The sequence below is a fragment of the Nuphar pumila genome, chromosome 4 (assembly GCF_984573655.1).
Source record: "Nuphar pumila chromosome 4, dmNupPumi1.hap1.1, whole genome shotgun sequence".
Classification (NCBI taxonomy): domain Eukaryota; kingdom Viridiplantae; phylum Streptophyta; class Magnoliopsida; order Nymphaeales; family Nymphaeaceae; genus Nuphar; species Nuphar pumila.
Window position 1 is genome coordinate 145,764,485 of NC_143252.1, and position 21,832 is coordinate 145,786,316.

Consider the following 21,832-nt stretch of genomic DNA (forward strand, 5'->3'; position numbering starts at 1 on the left):
CAAGAATCCTTTGCGCTCGACCTTCCGTGAGATCCGCCGCGAACTCGCAGTTGCAAGCAGTGGCGGTTGATCTAGAGAACTTGGCTTCTTACTTCTTGGTGAGCTGTGTGGATGACTCACAACAATGCGATCTTCAGTCAAATTTTGAATGCTTTCAATAAGCTCGTCCATTGCATCTTGGTTGACGTGTACACAATTCTGCGTCTCTCCTCCTATGTTATCCACTCCCTTCTGCCGCCTTCTCTTCCACCGTGTTCTCCTATTTTTATGTCTTGCCTTCGTGCTTTCGGCCCTTTGTTTTTTTTTTTTTTTTTCGCAAGCTCAACTTTTTGTTGATCCCCTACCTAAGTAATGTTAATGTTTCTTTCGACTCTCTCTCTCTCTCAATTCCCCATTAAAGTCTAGAACACTCTAATCTCATTTTTAAGTCTAGAACCAATGATCGGGTTTTGATCAACCCGATATGTACCCATTTCTCTCTGCTCTATCAAGTTTACCGAGATTCAACCCTGACCAAATCATATAGGATCCGAGTATGGTGACAAATAAGAAGACTCGATTAAGACTCGGGTCTATTAATACATGAATCTAGGTATAGTTTATGAAATTTTATACTAGACAAGGACTGAACCGAGTTTTGATTAAGACTCACAATTTTTTAATATAAAAATGATAAAAATATTATTTTATCAGGTATGGTCCTGGTCTGCTTCATGTAGTTTTTATCAGGTCTGGATATGATTTTTTTTACAATAGACTCGATTAGATTTGAATCTAGACTCAATACCATACAAAAATTATGATCTACGTTTGGCTTCATATGGGTCTAAACCAAACTCAACCCGTTGGCACCCTATAGCATACTGCGAGATTTATGAAAAATATCATGATAATATCGTGATATATTGCTTGAAAGTTTACAAAAACAATTTCTTGCAAGATTTTCAAAATATCGTGAGATTTATGAAAAACATAAATACTGAGATTTAAATGTGATATGTACGATTTAAATAGCTATTTATCCTGAAAAAACCATGTGTTTTTATTTTTAAATAAAATTTAATAATATTTTCTTATAAAAAATATTTTTTATATTTTTAAATTTATTTTTCTGATTGCCAAAAAAAAGCGCGAGATTTATGAAAAATTTTCATATTCTCGCGAGCTTTTTAAAAACGATATTTTGCCGTTTTTAACGTTTGTCACTAAGCCCTTAAGCCCTTTAGTCGTCGGTGGTGGTCGTCGTAGTTTCTACAAGGGATGCTCTCCCGCCGTTCTCCCTCCAAACGAGCTCAGATAGAGAGCTGCGCATAGGCGGCGATGGCGGTGATCAAAGATTTCGATGAATTTATGAGAGTTCACGGTCTCCTTTTGGCATCCTCGGGCGTCCCATCGTGCCTCTGCCACGAGCTCTTCCTCAAGCTCTCTTCCGAAACGTTCGACGGCGGGGATTTCTTCCGGATCGAGGCATGCGAAAACGTGCGGCTGAGGCGCCTCGTCCTCTCTGCGGAGTCGATGAAGAAGGAATCCCACGTCTTCCTGGTCGATCACGCCTGGAGCTTCCGTCTTCCAGATACCCGGAAACAGGTCAGAACCTGAAAAGGGGAAGCCGTCTGTTTAGGGCGTATTCCTCCTTTCGGAAAGTTCTCCCTTTGCTTCCTTTCTTTCTGGCAATGAGAGATCTCTCTTAGTGTTTGAGATTTGGGGCTTCACTCGACCTTATGAATATGAGCTTGTTGAGATATGAATTGTTCCTTGCAATGTCTACCCAACTTCAATCTATTGCGAACTTAATGGTCGATCATTTGCAGTTGCAAGACATTCAGGGGTTAGCTGACAGGATGGCTGCATTGATGTGTGTATCTGATGATTTGGACTCAGCTTCTGAAGCTATGGACTTTGAAGGGAAAGAACTGGAAGAAAGCATTCCCAAGGATGATCCTGTGGATATTGTAAAGAGAAAATTGCACAAATCCATGGAGGAAGGGAATGAATTTCAATGGCTGGAGCTTGAGGGGCTTGATATTGACGATGCTATGTTGCTTTCACTTGATATACCTAGTAAATTTCCGGTTTGTTGCATGTCCTCTATATGTGAAGTTTACTTAAAATTTAGGTGCCACTTACATAATATTCTCATGCTTTAGAAAGTCATTTTCTGTTGGCAGTAATTGAAGTTTGAATTTAGGTGCCTGGCCAAGTTGCTGCAAGGCGCATCACTTGTATGTGTCAATCTTTTGCAGTAATATGTTTTCCTCAGTATTCTTTTTTCAAGCTACACCTCATGAAAAATGTATATGGTAAAACCAAACTATATGTTTTATATTGTCGTATCGTATCATATTTTAAAGAACTTGTACCATAGCTTTAAAAGAAGTAACAACTATAAAGTTGGTCAAGGTAAGATAAATTTTATATTTTATAATGATTAATTAAAATAAATTTTTGGTCAAGGTAGAAAGTGATGTGAATGAGGCTAAATAAATTGTTGAAAATAGCTTTCTATCAATATGGTCTGCATAAGCAATCTTTCAATGATGCAGTTAGATTAGCCAAGCAACAAGAGAGCGAAAATCATATGTTTCAAAACAATTAATAAGAGGTTTACCGTGCAAAATATCCACAAAATGGAAATGATTTTAAGTAAGAGCTTAATTGAGATCATGAACAAATGATGACAACTAAGTGAATTACAAAGAGACAACGTTGATAATATTTTTGGAAAATGGGTGCCTTGTCAGTTAATTATCCAGAGGATTTTTCTTTAATTTATCATAGAGACTCTGTACCAGTTCAGTAAAACCATTGGATGAACTAGAATAATTTAAAATGTATAACTTATAAACATCTCAACATTTTGTTTCCTCAAATGCTATAGAATGTCACAGCAATAGCATTGAACTGAATAATAGGAATTCCAATACACTTGATACAACAACAACAACAACAACAACTACGCCTTCATCCCAAAACAATTGGGGTCAGCGATATGAACCAAAAAAGAAATTCATTTTGGGTCTTCCACATGAATCCTTTTCCTCCAATCATTTCTATCCAACGCCATGTCCTCGGTGAGGTTCAAAGCATTCATATCCTCTCCTATCATCTCCATCCAAGTCTTCCTAGGCCTACCTCGACCTCTTTTAACTAATATATTTTCCCATTTCTCCAACCTTCTAACTGGAGCATCATTAGGCCTTCGCCGAATATGTCCAAACCACCGTAAACGATTCTCTCGCATCTTATTTTCAATGGGTGCAACACCTACCTTCTTACGTATCTCTTCGTTCCGAATCTTATCTTTTATTGTATTTCCACACATCCATCTAAGCATCCGCATCTCAGCTACACTCATTTTTTGAATATGATGTCTCTTGGCAGCCCAACATTCCGTACCATATAGTAAAGCGGGTCTAATAGTCGTCCTATAAAACTTTCCCTTCAACCGCAATGGCATTCTACGATCGCACAGCACTCCAGTAGCACTTTTCCATTTCATCCACCCAACCTTTATCCTATGATTTACATCTCCATCAATTTCTTCATACTTTTGAATGATGGATCCCAAATATTTGAAATAATCATTCACCGGTATATCTTGCTCACCAAGCTTCACTACACTCCCATCACTACTTCGTTGCTTACTAAACCGACATTCCATATATTCAGTCTTACTCTTACTCAACTTAAAACCTCTAGCTTCCAATGTCTGTCTCCATAATTCTAACTTAGCATTAACCCCAGCTCTAGACTCATCAATCAAAACAATATCATCAGCAAACAACATACACCACGGTACATTTTCTTGAATTGATCTCGTAAGCTCATCCATCACTATCGCAAATAGGAAAGGGCTTAAAGCAGATCCTTGATGTAACCCAACCGTTATCGGAAAATTGGTTGACACCCCTCCACAAGTGCGGACATTGGTTACTACTCCTTCATACATATCTTTAATTATACTAATGTACTTGAGAGAAACACCTTTCTTCATCATTGTCCACCAGAGAACGTCCCTAGGTACTCTATCGTATGCCTTCTCTAAATCAATAAAAACCATATGCAAATCTTTGTTCCTCTCTCTATATCTTTCAATAAGTTGTCTAAGAAGATGTATAGCTTCCATAGTTGATCTTCCAGGCATAAAACCAAATTGATTCTCCGATATCATGACAACCTTCCTCAACCTAGACTCAATCACCTTCTCCCAAAGTTTCATAGTATGACTCATGAGTTTTATACCACGATAGTTTGTGCAATCTTGTATATCACCCTTATTCTTATATAAAGGCACCAAAGTACTCTTCCTCCACTCATTAGGCATCTTATTTGTTCGCCAAATCAAGTTAAAAAGATTTGTCAACCATTCTAAACCTTTCTCTCCCAAGCATTTCCAAGCCTCGATAGGTATACCATCTGGGCCAACTGCCCTTCTTGATTTCATTTTCTTCAAAGCCTCTGCAATTTCTTTCTTTTGAATCTTGCGCATGAAGTCACGATTTATCTCATGAAAAGGAATGGAGAAGTCTCCAAGATCTTGAGCATGACTATCATTAAATAGCTTATCAAAATAATCTTTCCATCTCTCCTTAATCTCCTCATCTTTGACTAAAACCCTTTGCGTTTCATCTTTGATACATCTAACCATACCCAAATCCTTCGATTTCCTATCTCTCATCTTTGCAAGCCTATAAATATCCTTCTCGCCTTCTTTGGTATCCAACTTGTCATAAACCTCCTTATATACCTTAGCCCTCGCGTTTCGAACAACTTTTTTAGCTTCCTTCTTTGCTATCATATACTTCTCCAAATTCTCATTATCACGACTCTTACTTAGATTTCTATAACACTCTCTTTTAACCTTAATAGCTAATTTGACATCCTCGTTCCACCATGATGTATCCTTACCTAGTGGTGCACCGCCTTTAGACTCACCCAATACCTCCTTAGCTACTTTTCTCATACCACCCGCTATCTTATTCCACATTGATTCTGAATCCTCCTCGAGACACCAATCAACTTTCTTAACTACCTGCTCTACAAACATTCCTTGTTTAGCTCCTTTCAGTGCCCACCACTTAATTTTAGGATCTATCCTATGTCTATCCCTTTTGCGGCATTGTCTAATTCTAAGATCTAAAATTAAGACTCTATGTTGTGTAGCTACACTTTCTCCTGGTATAACCTTACAATCGATGCAACAACCCCTATCTCTCTTTCTAAGTAGGAAAAAATCTATCTGACTCGTATTAACCCCACTTTTAAATGTTACTAGGTGAGACTCCCTCTTCCTAAACCAAGTGTTTGCTAAGATCATATCATAGGACAAACAAAAATCTAAAATCCTTTCTCCACTTTCATTTCTTTTTCCTATACCATAGCCTCCATGGATATTCTCAAATCCATCCCTACTAATGCCTACATGTCCATTAAGGTCACCGCCGATGAAAAGCTTTTCTCCATAAGATGTCTCTTGTACTACTCCATCTAAATCTTCCCAAAATTGATGCTTAATGGAATCATCTAAACCTACTTGAGGTGCATAAACACTAATAATATTAATAATATCCGTACCTAATACTAATTTAATAAGTAAAATTCTATCACCCTTCCTACGGACCTCAACTACATTATCTATAAACTGACGACTCATAACAATCCCTACTCCATTCCTATTCCTATTTATTCCTGTATACCAAATCTTATATCCCCAAGGTTCTATCACTTTAGCTTTCTCACCTACCCATTTGGTCTCTTGAAGACATAAAATATCAATCTTTCTCCTACACATAACATCTACTAACTCTACCAACTTACCAGTTAAAGACCCTATGTTCCAAGTGGCTAACCTAATTTTATGGTCTTGGACTAACTTCTTTACCCCCACCCGTCCAACAAAGTGAGGGAACCCTTGCCTATTTGACACCACACCCGGGCGCCGGTGTGACGCGTCGCTTCTGGGCGACGACCTAGCAACCCTTGCACATTTATCACTGCCTCCGGGCCTAGAGAGTACAACGCGTCGCTCAGTAGGGAACGCCCCAACGAAATTCTCATATTGGTTCATTTTCATAGGATATGACAAAGTTTTTATGCTGGCTGTCACAGGCCTACCGCAACCCTCCTCCTTTATCCGGGCTTGGGACCGGCAGTGTATAACTACACAGGCGGAGTTATTCCAATACACTTGATAACTCCCATAAAATATAACAGATAAAGTTGCTAGAACTTGCGGATACATGACAATTTCTGAAGCTTGTGAGTGCTCTTTGATGGTTTTCAGTCCTCGGATAGGATATAATTTTATCTTTATCTTTTAGATTTATGGAGAATAAGAAGTCTTCTAGAATGACAAAAAAACATAATGTCATCTGCAACAAAATGAAGTCGAGACAATCTGAAAAGAATAATTTTTTGAAGACACTCCAAGTAGATGTTTAGTGTGAAAAGCTTTAGTTTATAGATGCTTTGATATGTTTCCTATTGCTTGTAATAGAGTATCAGTGATCTTAGAGCAGTAAGCTCGGTGGAAATCAAATCACTTTACATTGTTTAGTCACTTTAGCTTCAATAATGTTGTTATAACTAAATACAAATGTGATCATGTCAACATGATTGTGCGGCATGCTTGGGGTAGGCAGAGAAAGCTATACTCCATAGGCAATCCCTTATAAAAATGGCTGATTATATAAAAATGGCTGATTATATATGATTCCTCTATCAGATATAGCTGGGATATGGTAGGTTGTGTCAAAGAAGGTAGATCATGGTGCTTATGTAATCTAGCTAGCAGATATCTTTTGACTACACAACTGGGTATTGAGTAGAAGAGTTAAGCAACCTCCAGGAAGAACTGTGATTTTATTGCCATGGTTCTGCATCTTAAACAAGCAATATAGATTTCGTAAAAGATGATGATATTGGAATCCCCTATATATGTAATGTCTTCTAGTGGATGACTTTAACATAAAGGTTGTTCAAACATGCTTGAGTCATTAGGTCATGTGACAAGATTTAGTTATGTTGAATTGGCATATTCAAGTTCGTGCATGTTTTTCTAATATTATTGTAGCTTCTTGGCATGTAGTTGTTAAGAGATGTTTGTGTGTGTGTGTCTATATATATATATATATTTGATTTTGTTTTATTATTAGATTGTATTTAGGGTTATTTTTATTCTTTTGTATTTTTTGGCTTTGACTAGGGTATGCTGGTCATTTTGACCAGCTAGTTGTTGGGGCCTCCCAACGGCTAGTTGGTCTCTTGCTTTCCTCTATCTTGTACATATGGGACTATTGGTCCCCATGAAAGTATGCATGTTTTATGCATTTTATGATTAATAAAATATTTATTTTATATTGTTAGTGTGTGCTATTGTCTCTTGAGAGTATCCTCTTTGTGGGTTATATTGTAATCTTGCCCTAATAGGCATTGGTTTTTCTTCAGGAAATCATTACTTAGTATCGGAGCCATTGGCTCTTGGGACCTTGTTCATGCAATTGTGATTAAGAATCGGTGGCCTCTACATTTTCAAGTGCTTGTGGTGCTCATGGTGCTCATGTGTTCGCGGTGTCCTTCGTGCATCCTTCTTCCTTCATCTCTCTCTCTCTCTCTCTCTCTATATATATATATATATATATATATATATATATATTCTTCCATCTCCATGACCGAGAAGGAGGTTGTCAGCATCGTCCCCATCAATTTTGATGAGAGCAACTACAATAGGTAGGCCACATCGATAAGGCACATCCTTGTGATAAAATAACTATGACACTTAGTGGATGATTCTACTCTGGAAACTCAACTCATTCTTACCAAGAATGTGAATGGAGTGGAGGAAACCCTAAAATATGGTGAAAAGGAGAAGGTTATGTTCGATTATTGGAAAACCTTGAGAGAATGGGAATTGAGCCATGCTAAGTTCCTCTCATGGTTTATGAATAGCATGGACCAAGATCCATGTGATAATATTTTAAGCTTCGAAAGGGCCGATGAAGCTTGGACCTTTCTAAAGGAGATGTACACTCAAAAGGATGTCGTTTATTTGTGGGAACTTAGAGACAAGATTCATTCATGCAAGAGAGGCAATCAATACATGAGAGAATACTATGGAAAATTAAAAATATTGTGGGATGAGATGGCTAGACATGATCCTATATGAGACACACCTAATGATGCCAAACAATGGAAGAAGTGTGTTCAAGAAGGACAATTCTAATTTATGAAAGGATTACATAGGCGTGAGACTCATGAAACTCTCTCACTACATGAAATTTTGGCAAAAGTGTGTATGGAGAAAATGAGCCTAAAATCATCTATGGAGCCAAAAGAACCCAAGGAAACCGTGTTGGTCGTATCTAAGACTAGTTCCATTGTTATAACCTATAAACCTCTACACTTCAACAAATTTCAACAAGATAGTGATGGGAAGAAAAAAATTATTTGTCATTTTTGTAGAGAACCGGGGCACATCAAGCCATATTGCCCTAAGTTGAAGAAGATGGACGAAAAGATACTAGCTTTGGTTCATTCCCAAGAAGGACAAAAGAATGGATTCGATTATGGTTCCAAAACCATTGGATCTCTCTCTTTGTCTGAATTGGTAGAGGCTCTACAACCGCTACTTAAAGCTTCATCCACTACCACTGGTGCCGCGATCTCTAGCCTTCCGGTATGAATTCTTGGCTCTTGGATTTGGGACGATATTTTTATATGACCCTGAATGTTGATCTCATTTTCGATTGTCACACCAATTTATACGACTCTTTTGCCTTCACGGCTGATGAAACTTTTTTACATATAAAAGGCGTAGGAAACATTGATAAAACTTTTGAAAATTCAAAAAAAAAATTTGTTTCAAATGGCAGGCATATTCCAAAACTGAGTTTAAACCTTCTTTCCGTTTTTCAAATTTTCGATCATGGGTGCGACGTTTCCTTTGGTTGTTGGGTGCAGGATCGCTAGTCAGGGAAGCTTATTGGGTGAGGCCATAGATAAGGAAGCCTCTACTACATGGTCTTTATTGAATTATCCAAGAATTTTTTTAATATTGCCAAACATAGTGATTTTGAACTTTGGCATGAACGTTTAGGTCATCCTTGTGCATCTAAAGTTCCATATTTTCTTTGTTTGAATTTTTTTTGTAACGATGGAAATCTTAATTGTATTATTGCATACTTGTAAAAATGAAATCTTTTCTTTTTTCCAAACTTAATTTCATTTCTTCTCTGTCTTTTGAATTGATGCACTCGAATGTTTGGGGTCCCGCCCCCATTGCCTTAAAAGGTGGTTTCTCTTATTATACTGTATTTGTGGATGATTTTTATAGATATACTTGGATTTATTAGGCATAAGTCAGAAGCTTTCGATTATTTTAAAACTTGTCATGCTATGATAAAAAATCAATTTAATTCTAACATATCTATTTTTCAAACTGATTTAGTGGAGAGTATGTTTCAAATGATTTTAAAAAATAGCTTGATTTAAATGATATTTCTCACAAAATATTTATAGGCTGAGGCTGCCCTCACTGTTGTTTATCTCGTAAACTAAACTCCATCCTCTTCTTTAAAAAATATCACCCCTGTTGAAAAACCTTTTTGGTGTTCAACCAAATTATAGTAGGTTAAGAGTTTTTTGTTGTAAATGTTTTGTTTTAAATGAAAGAAGAGACAAACTCTCACCAAAAGTCATTCCTTGTGTTTTTATTGGTTATACTGAGAATAAAAAAAGATTTAGCTGTTATAATGTTAAAAATAATAAATTATATGTTTTAAGAAATGTTTATTTTATTGAAAAGGAGAGCTATTTTATTTTTGACTCTAGTATGCCTAAGAAAGATAATGAATATTCATTTTTTTTAGGATTTATTGCCTAAAGAAAATGTTGATGAGCTTGATCAAGAAGAGAATATTACCAATTTGGAACCTCCAGTAGATGCCCATGATAACCATAATGTGAATGTCATTTCTGAAGTTGAACCTCCTATCCTCACTTATTATAGAAGAACCACTTAGAACCAACCTAGTGCTTTAGAAAGATTCACTCAAATAGAACAAGATGAAACTTCCAACCTTATGAGATCTACTAGAATTTTGAGACCTCTCGATAGATTTGTATCCTATGAATCTTTCTCTCCACAACATAAGACATGTTGAGCTTGCATATATTCTTACTTTGAACCCAAGACTTATAGTCAAGCTAAGGATCATCTGAATGAGTCCAAGCCATGAAGATTGAACTAGAAGCTAAGTCACAGGGACTCGACAAACTGGGTGTCGCACCCGCGTCGATGCGACGCGACGCGACGCGATGTGGGTGCGACACCCGGTGCGGTCAACGAGACCCTGGGTGCGGTCAACGCACCCAGGGTCATTTGTGTCCATTTTTGAACAAAAAAAATGCTCCCAAGTTTGCCTCCTACCGTCGCCACCCGAATGGGTCAAAGAGGGGAAAAGAACGAGGAGGGGAGGTGCTGAGCACCTCCCTCCCTGGCAGACCCAGAGCCACCACGATGGTGGCTCTGGTCCACCGACCTGAGAATAGGAGGGTCGAGGGAGAAGGAGAAGAGAGAAGAAAACTGGAGGGAAGGGGGGTTTACCTGAGAAGGCCGCGGAGGGTGTTGAAGTTGTCGACGAACAGGGTGCCCGTGGGAGGGGGGTCAGCTGTCGAAAAAACGTCGTGAGAGGGAGAAACGAGCGGTGGGGCTCGTCGGGGTTTCGGTGACTGAGGGAGCTTGAGAGGGAGGGAAACCGAGGGGGAGGAGAGGGTAACAGAGAGAGGGAGAGGGACGAGCACAGGGGGGGGGGGGGGGAGGCTATCGGTCGGCGCTCCACCGAGCCGACGGTTGGAGGTCGGACGGGAGGAGAGACCAGGGCAAGCGGCGGAGGTGGGGAGGGTTTTCTCGAATGAGAAAACCCTAACCCCTCTGTTGCTTTATAAAGCACGGGGGTGGGGTATCCAGTTTGGGTCTGGGTCGGGTCCAGACCTGACCCAGGTCCGACCCATTTTTTTAAATCCTGGGTTTCAAGCGCAATTCGTGTTGAGACATTACTAATACTAGAACTGGGTTAAGATGGCATTGTATTGGTGAACTTACTTGGATTTATTTTTTTTGTCAAATTAATCTGATGGTTTGATTAGAGAATGAGGGAGATAAAAGAATTCATAAAAAATATGATGGGAGTAAGTTAACTCTTAAAACATAAAATATATATATATATATATATACATATATATATATATATATATATATATATATATTTTGATGCACCCTCACACCCAAGTTTTTTGAAAGTGTCACACTCCCGCACCCGCACCCATGTGACATAGACTAGAAGCCTCAGAAAAGTCCAAGACTTGGGATATTGTGAAATTACAAAATGGGATAAAGCCAATAGAACGTAGATGGGCATGTAAGGTCAAAACCAAAAGTGATGGGACTTTAGAAAGACAATCAAATTAGTTGCCAAGGGATATGCTCAAGAATACATAATAGACTATGAGAAAATATTTTCCCCTATAGCAAAAATGAGACCACTGTTAGGACTTTCATAAATCTAGCCTCCATTAGAGGTTGGCCTTTATATCAAATGGACTGAGATCATTGACATATCTAGAATTACTGACTAGAAAAGAATTGACACTCCAAAAGTGATTAATGCAAAAATGAAAATTGATGATGGAACGCCTCTAGAGGATTCCACACTGAATCAGATGATTGGAGCTCTCATATATTTTTCTATCATCTGGCTTGATATTTCTCATGCAGTTAATACTGCAAGTCAATTTCAACACTCGCCAACTGTTGTGCATATGAGTGCTCTTAAGAGGATAATTAGATACATTTAAAAAACTGCTTTCAAAGGACTTCTCTTATCATCTTCCTCATCTCTTGATTTAGTGTGTACTCTTATTCGGATTGGGGAGGGGATCCTAATGATTGTCGCTCAACTACTGGTTTTTGTATGTTTTTAGGTGTCTCGCTTGTGTCGTGGAAGTGCAAAAAACAATAAAAAGTTTCTCTTTATTAATTGAAGTTGAGTACCGAACAATGACCACCACTGCATCAGAAGTCATATGGTTGGAACAACTATTTGAAGATATGGGAGTGCATTTAATGACAGTCTCAAAGTTTTACTGTACTAACAAGAGTGCCGTCTATATTATCGGCAACCATACATTTTATGAGAGGACTAAGCACATGGAGATGGATTGTCACTATGTTCGATACTATATCATGCTTTATGTAACCTTTGAATATCAATTGACAAGAAACTACCTTGTCCTAGATTCTATTTTCTCATTGACAAACTTTCAGTGATCTCACTGTAAGTTTGAGTGTTAATATATATATATATATAGTCGCTGGGATCTCCCCAATGGCCTATGTCACATGGGTGCGGGGGTGCGTCAAAAAATATATATAATTTGTGCAGGGGAGGGGTCGAGCCCCCTCCCTGCGCCCTCTTTGTGTAGGGAAGGGGTCGAGCTGATGAGTTGTGGAGCCTGATTCAGAGTTTTTGCCCTTGCAGAAGGGGGGGGGGGGGGCTCTCCCCCGGCGCGGGTCCTACTGCACGTTCAGCGGGTGGGGGGTCTCTGGGGGGCAGCGCCCACAGACCGCACCCAGGGTCGGGTTGACTGCACCGAGTGCCGCACGCACACCCGCATCGCATCGCGTCGACGTGGGTGCGGCACCCAATTTGCCGAGTCCCTGTGACATAGCCAATGGCTAGTTGGTCTCTCTCCCTCCTCTCTGTCTTGTATATATATGGGGCTATTGGTCCCCACGAAAGTATTCATGTTTTATGCATTTTATGATTAATAAAATATTTATTTTATATTGTGAGTGTGTGCTATTGTAACTCTTGAGAGTATCCCCTTTGTGGGTTGTGTTGTAATCTTGCTCTGGTAGGCATTGGTTTTTCTTGAGGAAATCATTACAGTAGTTGTGTGTATTCCTTCTCATGTAGTGATGAAGAGATAGGGTTTTCCAATTCAGATGGCAGAGTAGGCAAATGATGGAGTTAGTGTTCATAATCATCATCATAAAACTTACCTAGGAGCTGAGCTGATGTGCATCGTACATCCAGGTTGTACGTTAAAATCTTGTTCAGCATGTTATATTTGATACTGGTAAGAGAAGAACCTGATCAGTGTTATTAAAAACGCGCCTCAAGGCGCAAAAAGCGCGCCTCGCCTCAAGGCGAGAGGCTTTTTGCCTTGAGGCGCATGTGTAAAGCGCAAAACCCTCGAGGCGTGCGCCTCATAGGCCTTGAGGCGCATGCCTCGAGGCGAGGCGCACCTCAGACTGAGGCGTACACGCCTCAAAGCCTTTGGTCAAATGAGGGTCAAAACCCTCATTTGACCAAAAATTAGGGATAAACCCCGACCCTTTATGTGTTGAATCAACAATTTTCGAACCCCTCTTTCTGTTTTTTTTCTCACAGCAATCTCTCCCTCTTGACTCTCATAGTTGCAGCATTCTCTCTGTCTCTCTCGTGGTGGAGCCGAAACAGGCACGCCTCTCTCGTGGTGGAGCCGAAACAGGTACGTCTCCCTCTAGGCTTTCAGCCGGTTCTCCTGGCAGATGATGGCGTAGTGGGCGAGCCCGTTGGCATTCTCATGGATGGAGAGCCCCAATCGTGATAAAGTACCAACAGCCCCAATGCACCAGCGGATCCGGTGCCTTCAGCTTGACACAATACCCCGCTGACCACATGAGTAGCCACCGCGGTGGTGAATTGCAGATAAGTTTAAAATAGCACGATTTTATCTCGATGATTTCAAATGCCCGTGTCTTACGATAAGAAAACACTATTTATCAGATATCACCGGTTTTGAAAATATTGCAGGTTTTTATTGTAATATTAAAATAAGTATCACTGTAAAAAACATTTTTGCAGTATTTTTTTATGTTATTTCTATTTTTGTATTGTATATATAGTTCGTATTTAATATATGCTGATACTTTCCCAAGATTTATCCTTACTTTTTAACGTATCGTGAGATTTGGTACATGAGTACAACTACCACCATTGGTGAATAGTGGGATCAAACTTGGATCTGAATCTGATTTGCAGAATATTCAGTTATTTTTTTACTCCTGGGTGCTGGATCCACTGAAAATGGGCAAAACATATTGATCATGATTTCAAGCACGGCAGACCTAAGGCGTAGCGGGATGGGGCCTAGACTGTTTGACGGGTAGTTTAGGTTCAAATCTCATGGGCGTCACCCCCTGCCGAAGCTTGGCAACTCGCTGGGGTCGAGGGGTAAGCCCTCGGAGTTTTATGCCGACATGGATAGAGACCGCAGTACGATAGGCTGAGCCAGCATGGCTAGGTCTCTGCGCCAGGGGCGGTTTCTTCGAATAAAAAAAAATGATTTCAAGCATGGGGCTCTCCTTGTCTGGTAGGATCAGCTAGTGCACCTTGTGTTGGGAAGTTGCAGGTTCAAAATCCAATGGTATATTTGTATAACTGGTAGGAGTCTGCCTAACCGCAGCTTGGCTTAAAAAAAAATGATTTCAAGCAAGTAAAATGGGTTGAGTGATGCTAATTTCGACCCAGATCTGTTCATATTTGTTTTACCTGATTTCACCCATATCTAACTGTACCTGATTATATATATGTGCTTTGAATTGGACCCAGATTAGAAAATATACTAGTGGACCCAATAATATATGAGCCAGATTTGGTTCGGACTCGAGTTAGAACTCTGATTAATTTGTGTCCTTAACAAACACCACACTTTACTCTTTCTTTTTTTTTAATCCACCAAAATTTGCTCAGGGTCCTCGCCTAACTTCAAGGTGCAAGTATACAAAGTGGGGCTAATGTCTGATATTTTTAGATATTTTTTTATAATTTTTTAAAAGTTTTCAAATTTTTTTTTTGAGGCTTACGCTTTACGCCTCGCCTCGGTTTTTGGTGGAGCGCCTCGCTACACCTCAACGCTTTTCACAACACTGAACCTGATATTCTTGAAATAGAGAAGAAATATTAAAGAAAAAGAAAGGAAACATAACCAAGTTGAGATGATACATGCAACACTTTCTTTCTCGAGAAAGATTTTTACCATTTCAAAGGAATTGATGTTGTATCTCTTTCTGCTTCCATTCAGGAGTTCTTGTCGGTTTCCATGCCCTTTTGATTTTGAGACCCCAGAAAATTGACAAATTTCTTTTGTGCTGCTTTGATGTGGAAGACTTGATTTTCTAGTTGTTGACTTTAACCATATTTGCATCAATGAACATCAAGAACGCTAAAGGACTTCTGTTGAAGTTATTGGTAGACCAGTGTTTTGTGGATAATGTTTTCAGTGCAAATGAGATGTCTGAATTTGAAATGGGAAAATTTTGAAGTGGAACTTAAGTTTTTAGTTATTTTAAAAATCTCTCCCTCTCCCTCTACACCAGTGTTCTCATTTTATATGCCTTTGCTTACCTAGGATGATATGGAGAGTCTAGCAAAATTGCAATTTCCCTCTTAAAAACCATTGATCTATGATTTACCCTAACTTACGCTTAAAACAGAAAAGGTTGTCTTCTTGATTATTGAACTTTTTACCATTATTTCAAACCATTAGAAATATCAAAGAAAGGTCTCATTCTTGATTGTCTGGACTTTTCATCATTATTTCTAACCATTAGAAATGTCATTTGTGCACCACAAAATTTGTTTGTGAATGTGATGTAATTTAACTTTTTTGTGCATACAACTAAGAACATAATTTGCTTGGGGTTGGTTCATGTACTAAATTTTCACTAGGAGGGCCTTGTGCTGCATTGACACTGGTCTTCATGATCTAAACAGTGAACCCAGGATTGTGTCATTGAAATGGTTTTATCTCTTCCATCTGTTCGGGATAAGTCTAATGTATGCAAGTCCTCTCATTCCTTTTTCATATGTTGTGTTCTCCTGTTATGCACATGTTATTAGGTCTTCCAACAGATTAATTTGATCGAAATCTATCCCAGATTCAACCTGATTTGTGCAATAATTTTGACCTTGAGACTCATATCTGCTTGGCCTTTGGTCATACTGATTTTGATCCAACTAGATTTATGTCTAAACATATAGTCAAATATCTAATCTTATTTGGCTGAAATCCAATTGATATGCACATATCTTCAAATAAGCCTTTTTATTGCATTTGTTATTTTCCACTATTTGCTATTATAATTTACTTGAACCATCTATATTGATAGAATCTTATTGGCCTCAACTTGTGGGGAAACAAGATCCAGAATGCGGAGACTGTGGTCAATGAAATCAGGAAGTGTAGAAATCTAAGAGCAATCTGGTTAAATGACAACCCGGTACTCCAAAACTGGTAATGGTATTTTCTACCAATTTGTGCTCTTATCAAATATTGTTGGTTATGTTGATAGTTAAGTTTTTAGTGTTTTAGGTTTCTTCGGTTGTTCAATCCAACTAACTTCTGAATGATTTCTCTCTTGGAATTGCTTATGTGAACTGTATGAGTTAATCTATTCTCAGTGTCTTTCATTTTAGCGTTTCATAAATACTTATGAAGAAATCTAATTGGAAATTAACTATCTATGGAAATCCTTTTAGGGTGTGTCTAGCTGCATGGGAATAAATTTCTTTTGAGAATTTTTTTAGTGTCTTTTTTCTCTTGTGATTTTTTCTCCTTGTTTGATTTACCACATGAATTCCACCTCCCCCACCCTTCTCCCAACCTCGCCTCCCCCACCCCTTCCCCTCGTGCATATTTGATTAACACTTGCTTTGCGTTGCATTAGGCCCGGAGTCCGGACCTTGCTTATATTGGTCTATCTTAAATCAGCATCTGTTTGTGTTGTATTAGATCTGGGCGCAACTACATCTACTTCATATTTGAGTGGAATTGGTCAGATCAACATGACGTAGGGTTGGCATTAGTCCATTCCAGTGCATCCCGTACCTACTAATGTGCATGCCTTTTGACCCTCACTCATAGGAGTCAGTTGTGGCAATTACTAGGCAGACTATGAAGTGTGGAAGTATGAGACTAGCTTCAGCTGATGCTCCTAGAGGTGACATGAGTGGTGTGAGATATTTCATTGCTCATTATGTATCTTGTACCCCCTCTTGTTATGAATTTCATTTCACTGGGCCAAATTACAACAAAATTGCTATGTTGTTTTTGCTGAGCTAGTGCTAGCGCAGTAATCAGTGTAGTTCCACTTGTATTTTATGGCATACAACAATGTATTATATTATATGATCTGGGATCTTGCTATTCGTTTGGATTGTAGTCACTGGCATGGTTTGATACTAACAGGTGGCTTATTTATTTTCTCTTTGATATAGTGATGATGCAATTGTAGATGTGCTCCTTCAAAGCTTACCTGGCTTGGAAATTTATAACTCAAAGTTCACCAGAAATTACACCAAGTGGGCTCTTGGCTTTTCTGGTGGAATATATGGACCTGATAAACCCTGTTCTGATTATGTGACACATCCACTCGTGAATGTTACCAATCTAGACCTATCAAATAGATGTATCCACAGATTATCCAACAAGGTGAAAACATTTCTAATTTTCATTTGATTTCTTCATTTCCAAGATCATTCTACCAAATTATTATTCTATTTTATAGTATGAGTGTCATCATCCGCTACTTTCTGATTCTTTAGTGGTCAATGGATAAGTGATTTTGCTGTTTGTTGATACTTGATAGCTGCAGTGGATGGAAACTAAAACACTTTGTTATATGTATTTCTTTCTTCTTTTGCCTAGTTTAATTTATCTAACAGATCCAGCATCTGGAGAGTTTCTGATGTTCATATCATACTTTGCATGAGTTATTTATTGAAAATACTGATATTGATGATGTTATTGTCACAGGCATTTAGTCCTATGAAAATGTCATTGCTCCAACATTTGAATCTTCGAGGGAACCCCTTGGACCAGGATTCTGCTGCTGATTTATTTAAGCTCCTACAGGGTTTGACTAGTTTGCAATCTTTGGAGGTACTGATGATAAAATGTAGGGGTAATGGGAATTATCCAATTGCACCAACTTAAGTCTCTCTCTCTCTCTCTCATTTTTTCCTCTCTTTTGTTCCCACCAGGTGGATATTCCCGGTCCTCTGGGGAGCAATGCCGTTGAAATTATTGAGTCGCTTCCACAGCTTTCCCTACTGAATGGCACCCCTGCATCAAAAATTACTGAAAATGAAAAAGAAATTGTTGATTCAATGCTTCAACCTCATCTCCCTGAATGTGATGCTGGGGAACCACTTATTGAACGTGTTATTTGTGCTATGTGGTTTTATATGATGACTTACAGACTTGCTGATGAAGAGAAGATCGATGAAACTCCAGTATGGTATGTCTTATAACTCCTTTGCTATAACCTTTTTGGTATTGAATACATATTTCAGAGATGTCTAATACAAAATTATGCTGGCAGAGGTATCTTTAGGATGATGCTGAAACTTGGAACTGTTTTTCCACAAATTGTCCTTTCGTTATTCATAAGCTGAAAATGCTGTATATATCATGCACCCAAAAATTTCTTGATCTTTTTGGGAAAGGATGAATTTACTAGAGAGACCATGAAGTTTGATGAAGCAATTTGAGTATCACTAATGTGCTACTTTGTTTTTCAGTTGCTTAAAATATTTCTAACTTGTCTGATCAAGTAATTTATGAGTATGACTAGAATGCCAATTATTTTTTAGTTACTTGAACAGCCTCCAGTTACTGCCCATACAAACATTGTCACTGATATTGGTATCTGTATTTTATTAACAACCTGATTCTAACTTGTTTGATGTGGTAATTTATGTGTATGGTTGTAATGCCAGTTATTCTTTAGTTGCTCAAATAGTCTCCAGTTACCGCAGATACAGGCATTGTCACCAATATTGGTATCTATATTTTCTCAGCAAGCTGATCTTTTGAAAAGTATACAAACAATCGTTTTCCTTGGAAAAAACATGCAAAATCATGATATTTTTGAAAAAGGAAACAATTATAAAGAAGTTAGAAAAAGCAGTGTTTGACGTTTTCGAAATAATGTATGATGAAGCAGCATGTCAAAGTAAGGAATTAACTTTGTGTAGATTCTACCAGCCAAAAAAGTTTGAAACCAACTTGATATTTTTGTGTGGTATATAGAAATGTTATTTCTGTCATAATAATGTGATAGACTTGATACTCGTGGTTGTGTATAGGACAAGGTTGCCAGGAAGGGAAACTGAAATGGGAAAAGCAACTTTCTAAAGTTTATGTGAAACAGGAAATTATATATATATATATATATATATAAGTGCAACTGCCGACAATATGCAAGAAGAATATTATAAGTTTACATCAACTTTACTTTTTTACTAATATTATGATAAATAGTAGGATTTAATAAATTTTTTTATAAAATATGTGATTATATTGATTAGAACTAAAATAAGTAATTAAAATTTTGAATCACACATATATCTCAACTTTTCATCAGAAAAAAACTTCTTATTTAATAAAAACTTACAAGAAATGTATAGGAACATGTTTCCCAAATAAGGGAAACGAGTTATGTCACATGGGTGCGACACGGGTGCGGCGCAATTCCAAAAAATTTGGACACGGGGACTCGACTATATATATATTAAAAAATATATATTATAAATATATATATTATAAATATATATAATTATATATATAACAATAAATTAACACATAAAGATTGTAAAATTTAAAGCAAAAATAAAAAAGCAATTCTTAACAACACAAACTTACCAAAATATAACACATAAAGAAGCTTGTGAGTGTGATAAACAACAAAACTTATCATAAATCTGCCTCATCGTCTGAATTAGAGGGAAGAACAGGATCGATGTAGTCCATGTTGAGAGTATGTAAATTATGTTCTCCCTCCAAGTCAAAATCTTCTGGATTTACATCCCGATTCTTGGATGGTCCACAACTGCATCAAAAAATGACTATATTAGTATCTAACTTAAAACTTTGAATACAAATATTTAAATACAAACTTTGAATACACAAAAAAAAATACCTATACTCTTCTTTGGTGCGGCGAGAAATTAATCGTAGATTTGAGTGAACATAAACCAAATCCTCTGCTCTTTTACTAGTGAGTTTGTTTCTTTTAATGTTGTGAATTTGAGCATATGTACTCTAATTTCTTTCACAACAAGATGATGTAGCAGGTTGGGATAACGACTTCATTGCAAGACGTTGCAGATTTGGTGTCTCTGATCCATATGTTGCCCACCAATTAAGGGGATCTTTCTCGTCCCTTGCCACAAGTGCTGCTAAAGAATCAAATCTCCCAAACTCACTATTTACAACCTTAAACATGTGAGGATCATTAAAAAGTCTTCCCAAATATATCATTCTATTTCTTGATATCTTAGGATCTTCATTTGGAGAAACACGACCAACACTTACATAGTATTTTGGATTGAGAGAGTGTGTCATGCAATGCAAATGTGTATTGTTTTTATCTCATATTCTCACTAAAACTGAATGTACATGATTGTAAAATTCTGAATCATCAAGTGCAATATCTTTCTTCTCATGTTTAAAAATGATACTTTGAACTTTTTCAATCATATTGTGCCACATTTCATAAATTCTATGAAGCATGGGTACATCTCTGTCAACTTCTCTCAACATTTCCCAAATAGGCTCTGTAAATTCAACAAAATATGTAATTTTATCCCACAAAAAATCATCACAAATGCATTTTTTGATAGCTTGAGCCTTGACATCATCTTCAGTACGATAAAAATCTCAATCTTGATCAACCACCATCTGAAACAAAGAAGTCCTTGTTCTTCAGCACAGGCTTGTCATCGACAGAGAGAGGGGAGAGAGTGAGAGAGAGATTCCAGAGGAAAGGGGTTCAGTCGATCGTGACTGCCCTTTCATTCTATTAATATAATAAGTGTGTAAAACTAGGGTACGAAAATACCCCTTAATAGAGTGTTAATTTACATTATACACGAACTGGGTCTGGACCCAATCCATTATATAAATGGATCGGGTCAGACATATACATAATGACGATAATGACGTCTTCTTTTCAGCCTCCCTCAAGTTGTGCATGGTATTGGACTATGAACAACTTGTTCTTCAGAAACCAAAATCTATCCTTTGTCAACCCTTTAGTGAGGATGTCAGCAACTTGTTTTTCAGTTGGCACATACATAGGCTCAATCTCTTTGTCTTCAACCTTTTTCCTAATAAAATGTTGGTCTATTTCAATGTGCTTTGTGTTAGAAAGTGACTTTGAATATTTTAGGTTCGATAATGAACCCATACACATGCACATTAAGTGTGAATATACCCACTTAAGGGAACAACACAAGCACATCAAGTGCTAATACATAAACCCATAAAAGGGATAAATATGACTTAAAGTCATAAGTTGAATATTATTGAAGAAATAGGAAGAAGAGGGTAAAAACCCTATGCAATGGAGCATAAGCTCCTCCAAGGAGTGAAGGAATTACAAGGGGGAGACCCCTATTTATAACACAAGAGAGGAGCCACATAGGGGGCTCCCAAAGGAGTCTTTGGGGAGCCTCCCTAGGTGGCGCGAACCACAAAAAAAGAAAAATAAAAAGAAAAATAAAAGGTAAAATTACAAAACATATTCCAAATGGAATATGCGTAAAACTGTGAAATGTTTAAACTACCCCTATGCCTATAAATAGAGAAATATATATTTTATATATATAATTAGGATAATACATATGCATATATACCATATATGAATATGTATTATCCTTTATATATATATATATAATATTACAAAGGTTGAATGATACATTTTAACACCCCCCCTCAAACTTTG

The 21,832-nt window shown here is 37.7% G+C and overlaps 1 protein-coding gene across 1 annotated transcript in view; it reads left to right on the forward strand.

Annotated features, from left to right (window-relative positions):
* Window positions 1-1,259: 1,259 nt before the first annotated feature.
* Window positions 1,260-21,832, forward strand: part of LOC149841529 (tubulin-tyrosine ligase) — a 30,784-nt gene continuing 10,211 nt past the window's right edge. Inside the window, exons 1-6 of the mRNA XM_090003891.1 lie at window positions 1,260-1,587; window positions 1,812-2,072; window positions 16,214-16,338; window positions 17,322-17,535; window positions 17,860-17,985; window positions 18,087-18,343. Of these exons, the coding sequence (XP_089860017.1) occupies window positions 1,321-1,587; window positions 1,812-2,072; window positions 16,214-16,338; window positions 17,322-17,535; window positions 17,860-17,985; window positions 18,087-18,343 (1,250 nt within the window). The 5' untranslated portion in view covers window positions 1,260-1,320. The remainder of the gene's footprint in view (window positions 1,588-1,811; window positions 2,073-16,213; window positions 16,339-17,321; window positions 17,536-17,859; window positions 17,986-18,086; window positions 18,344-21,832) is intronic.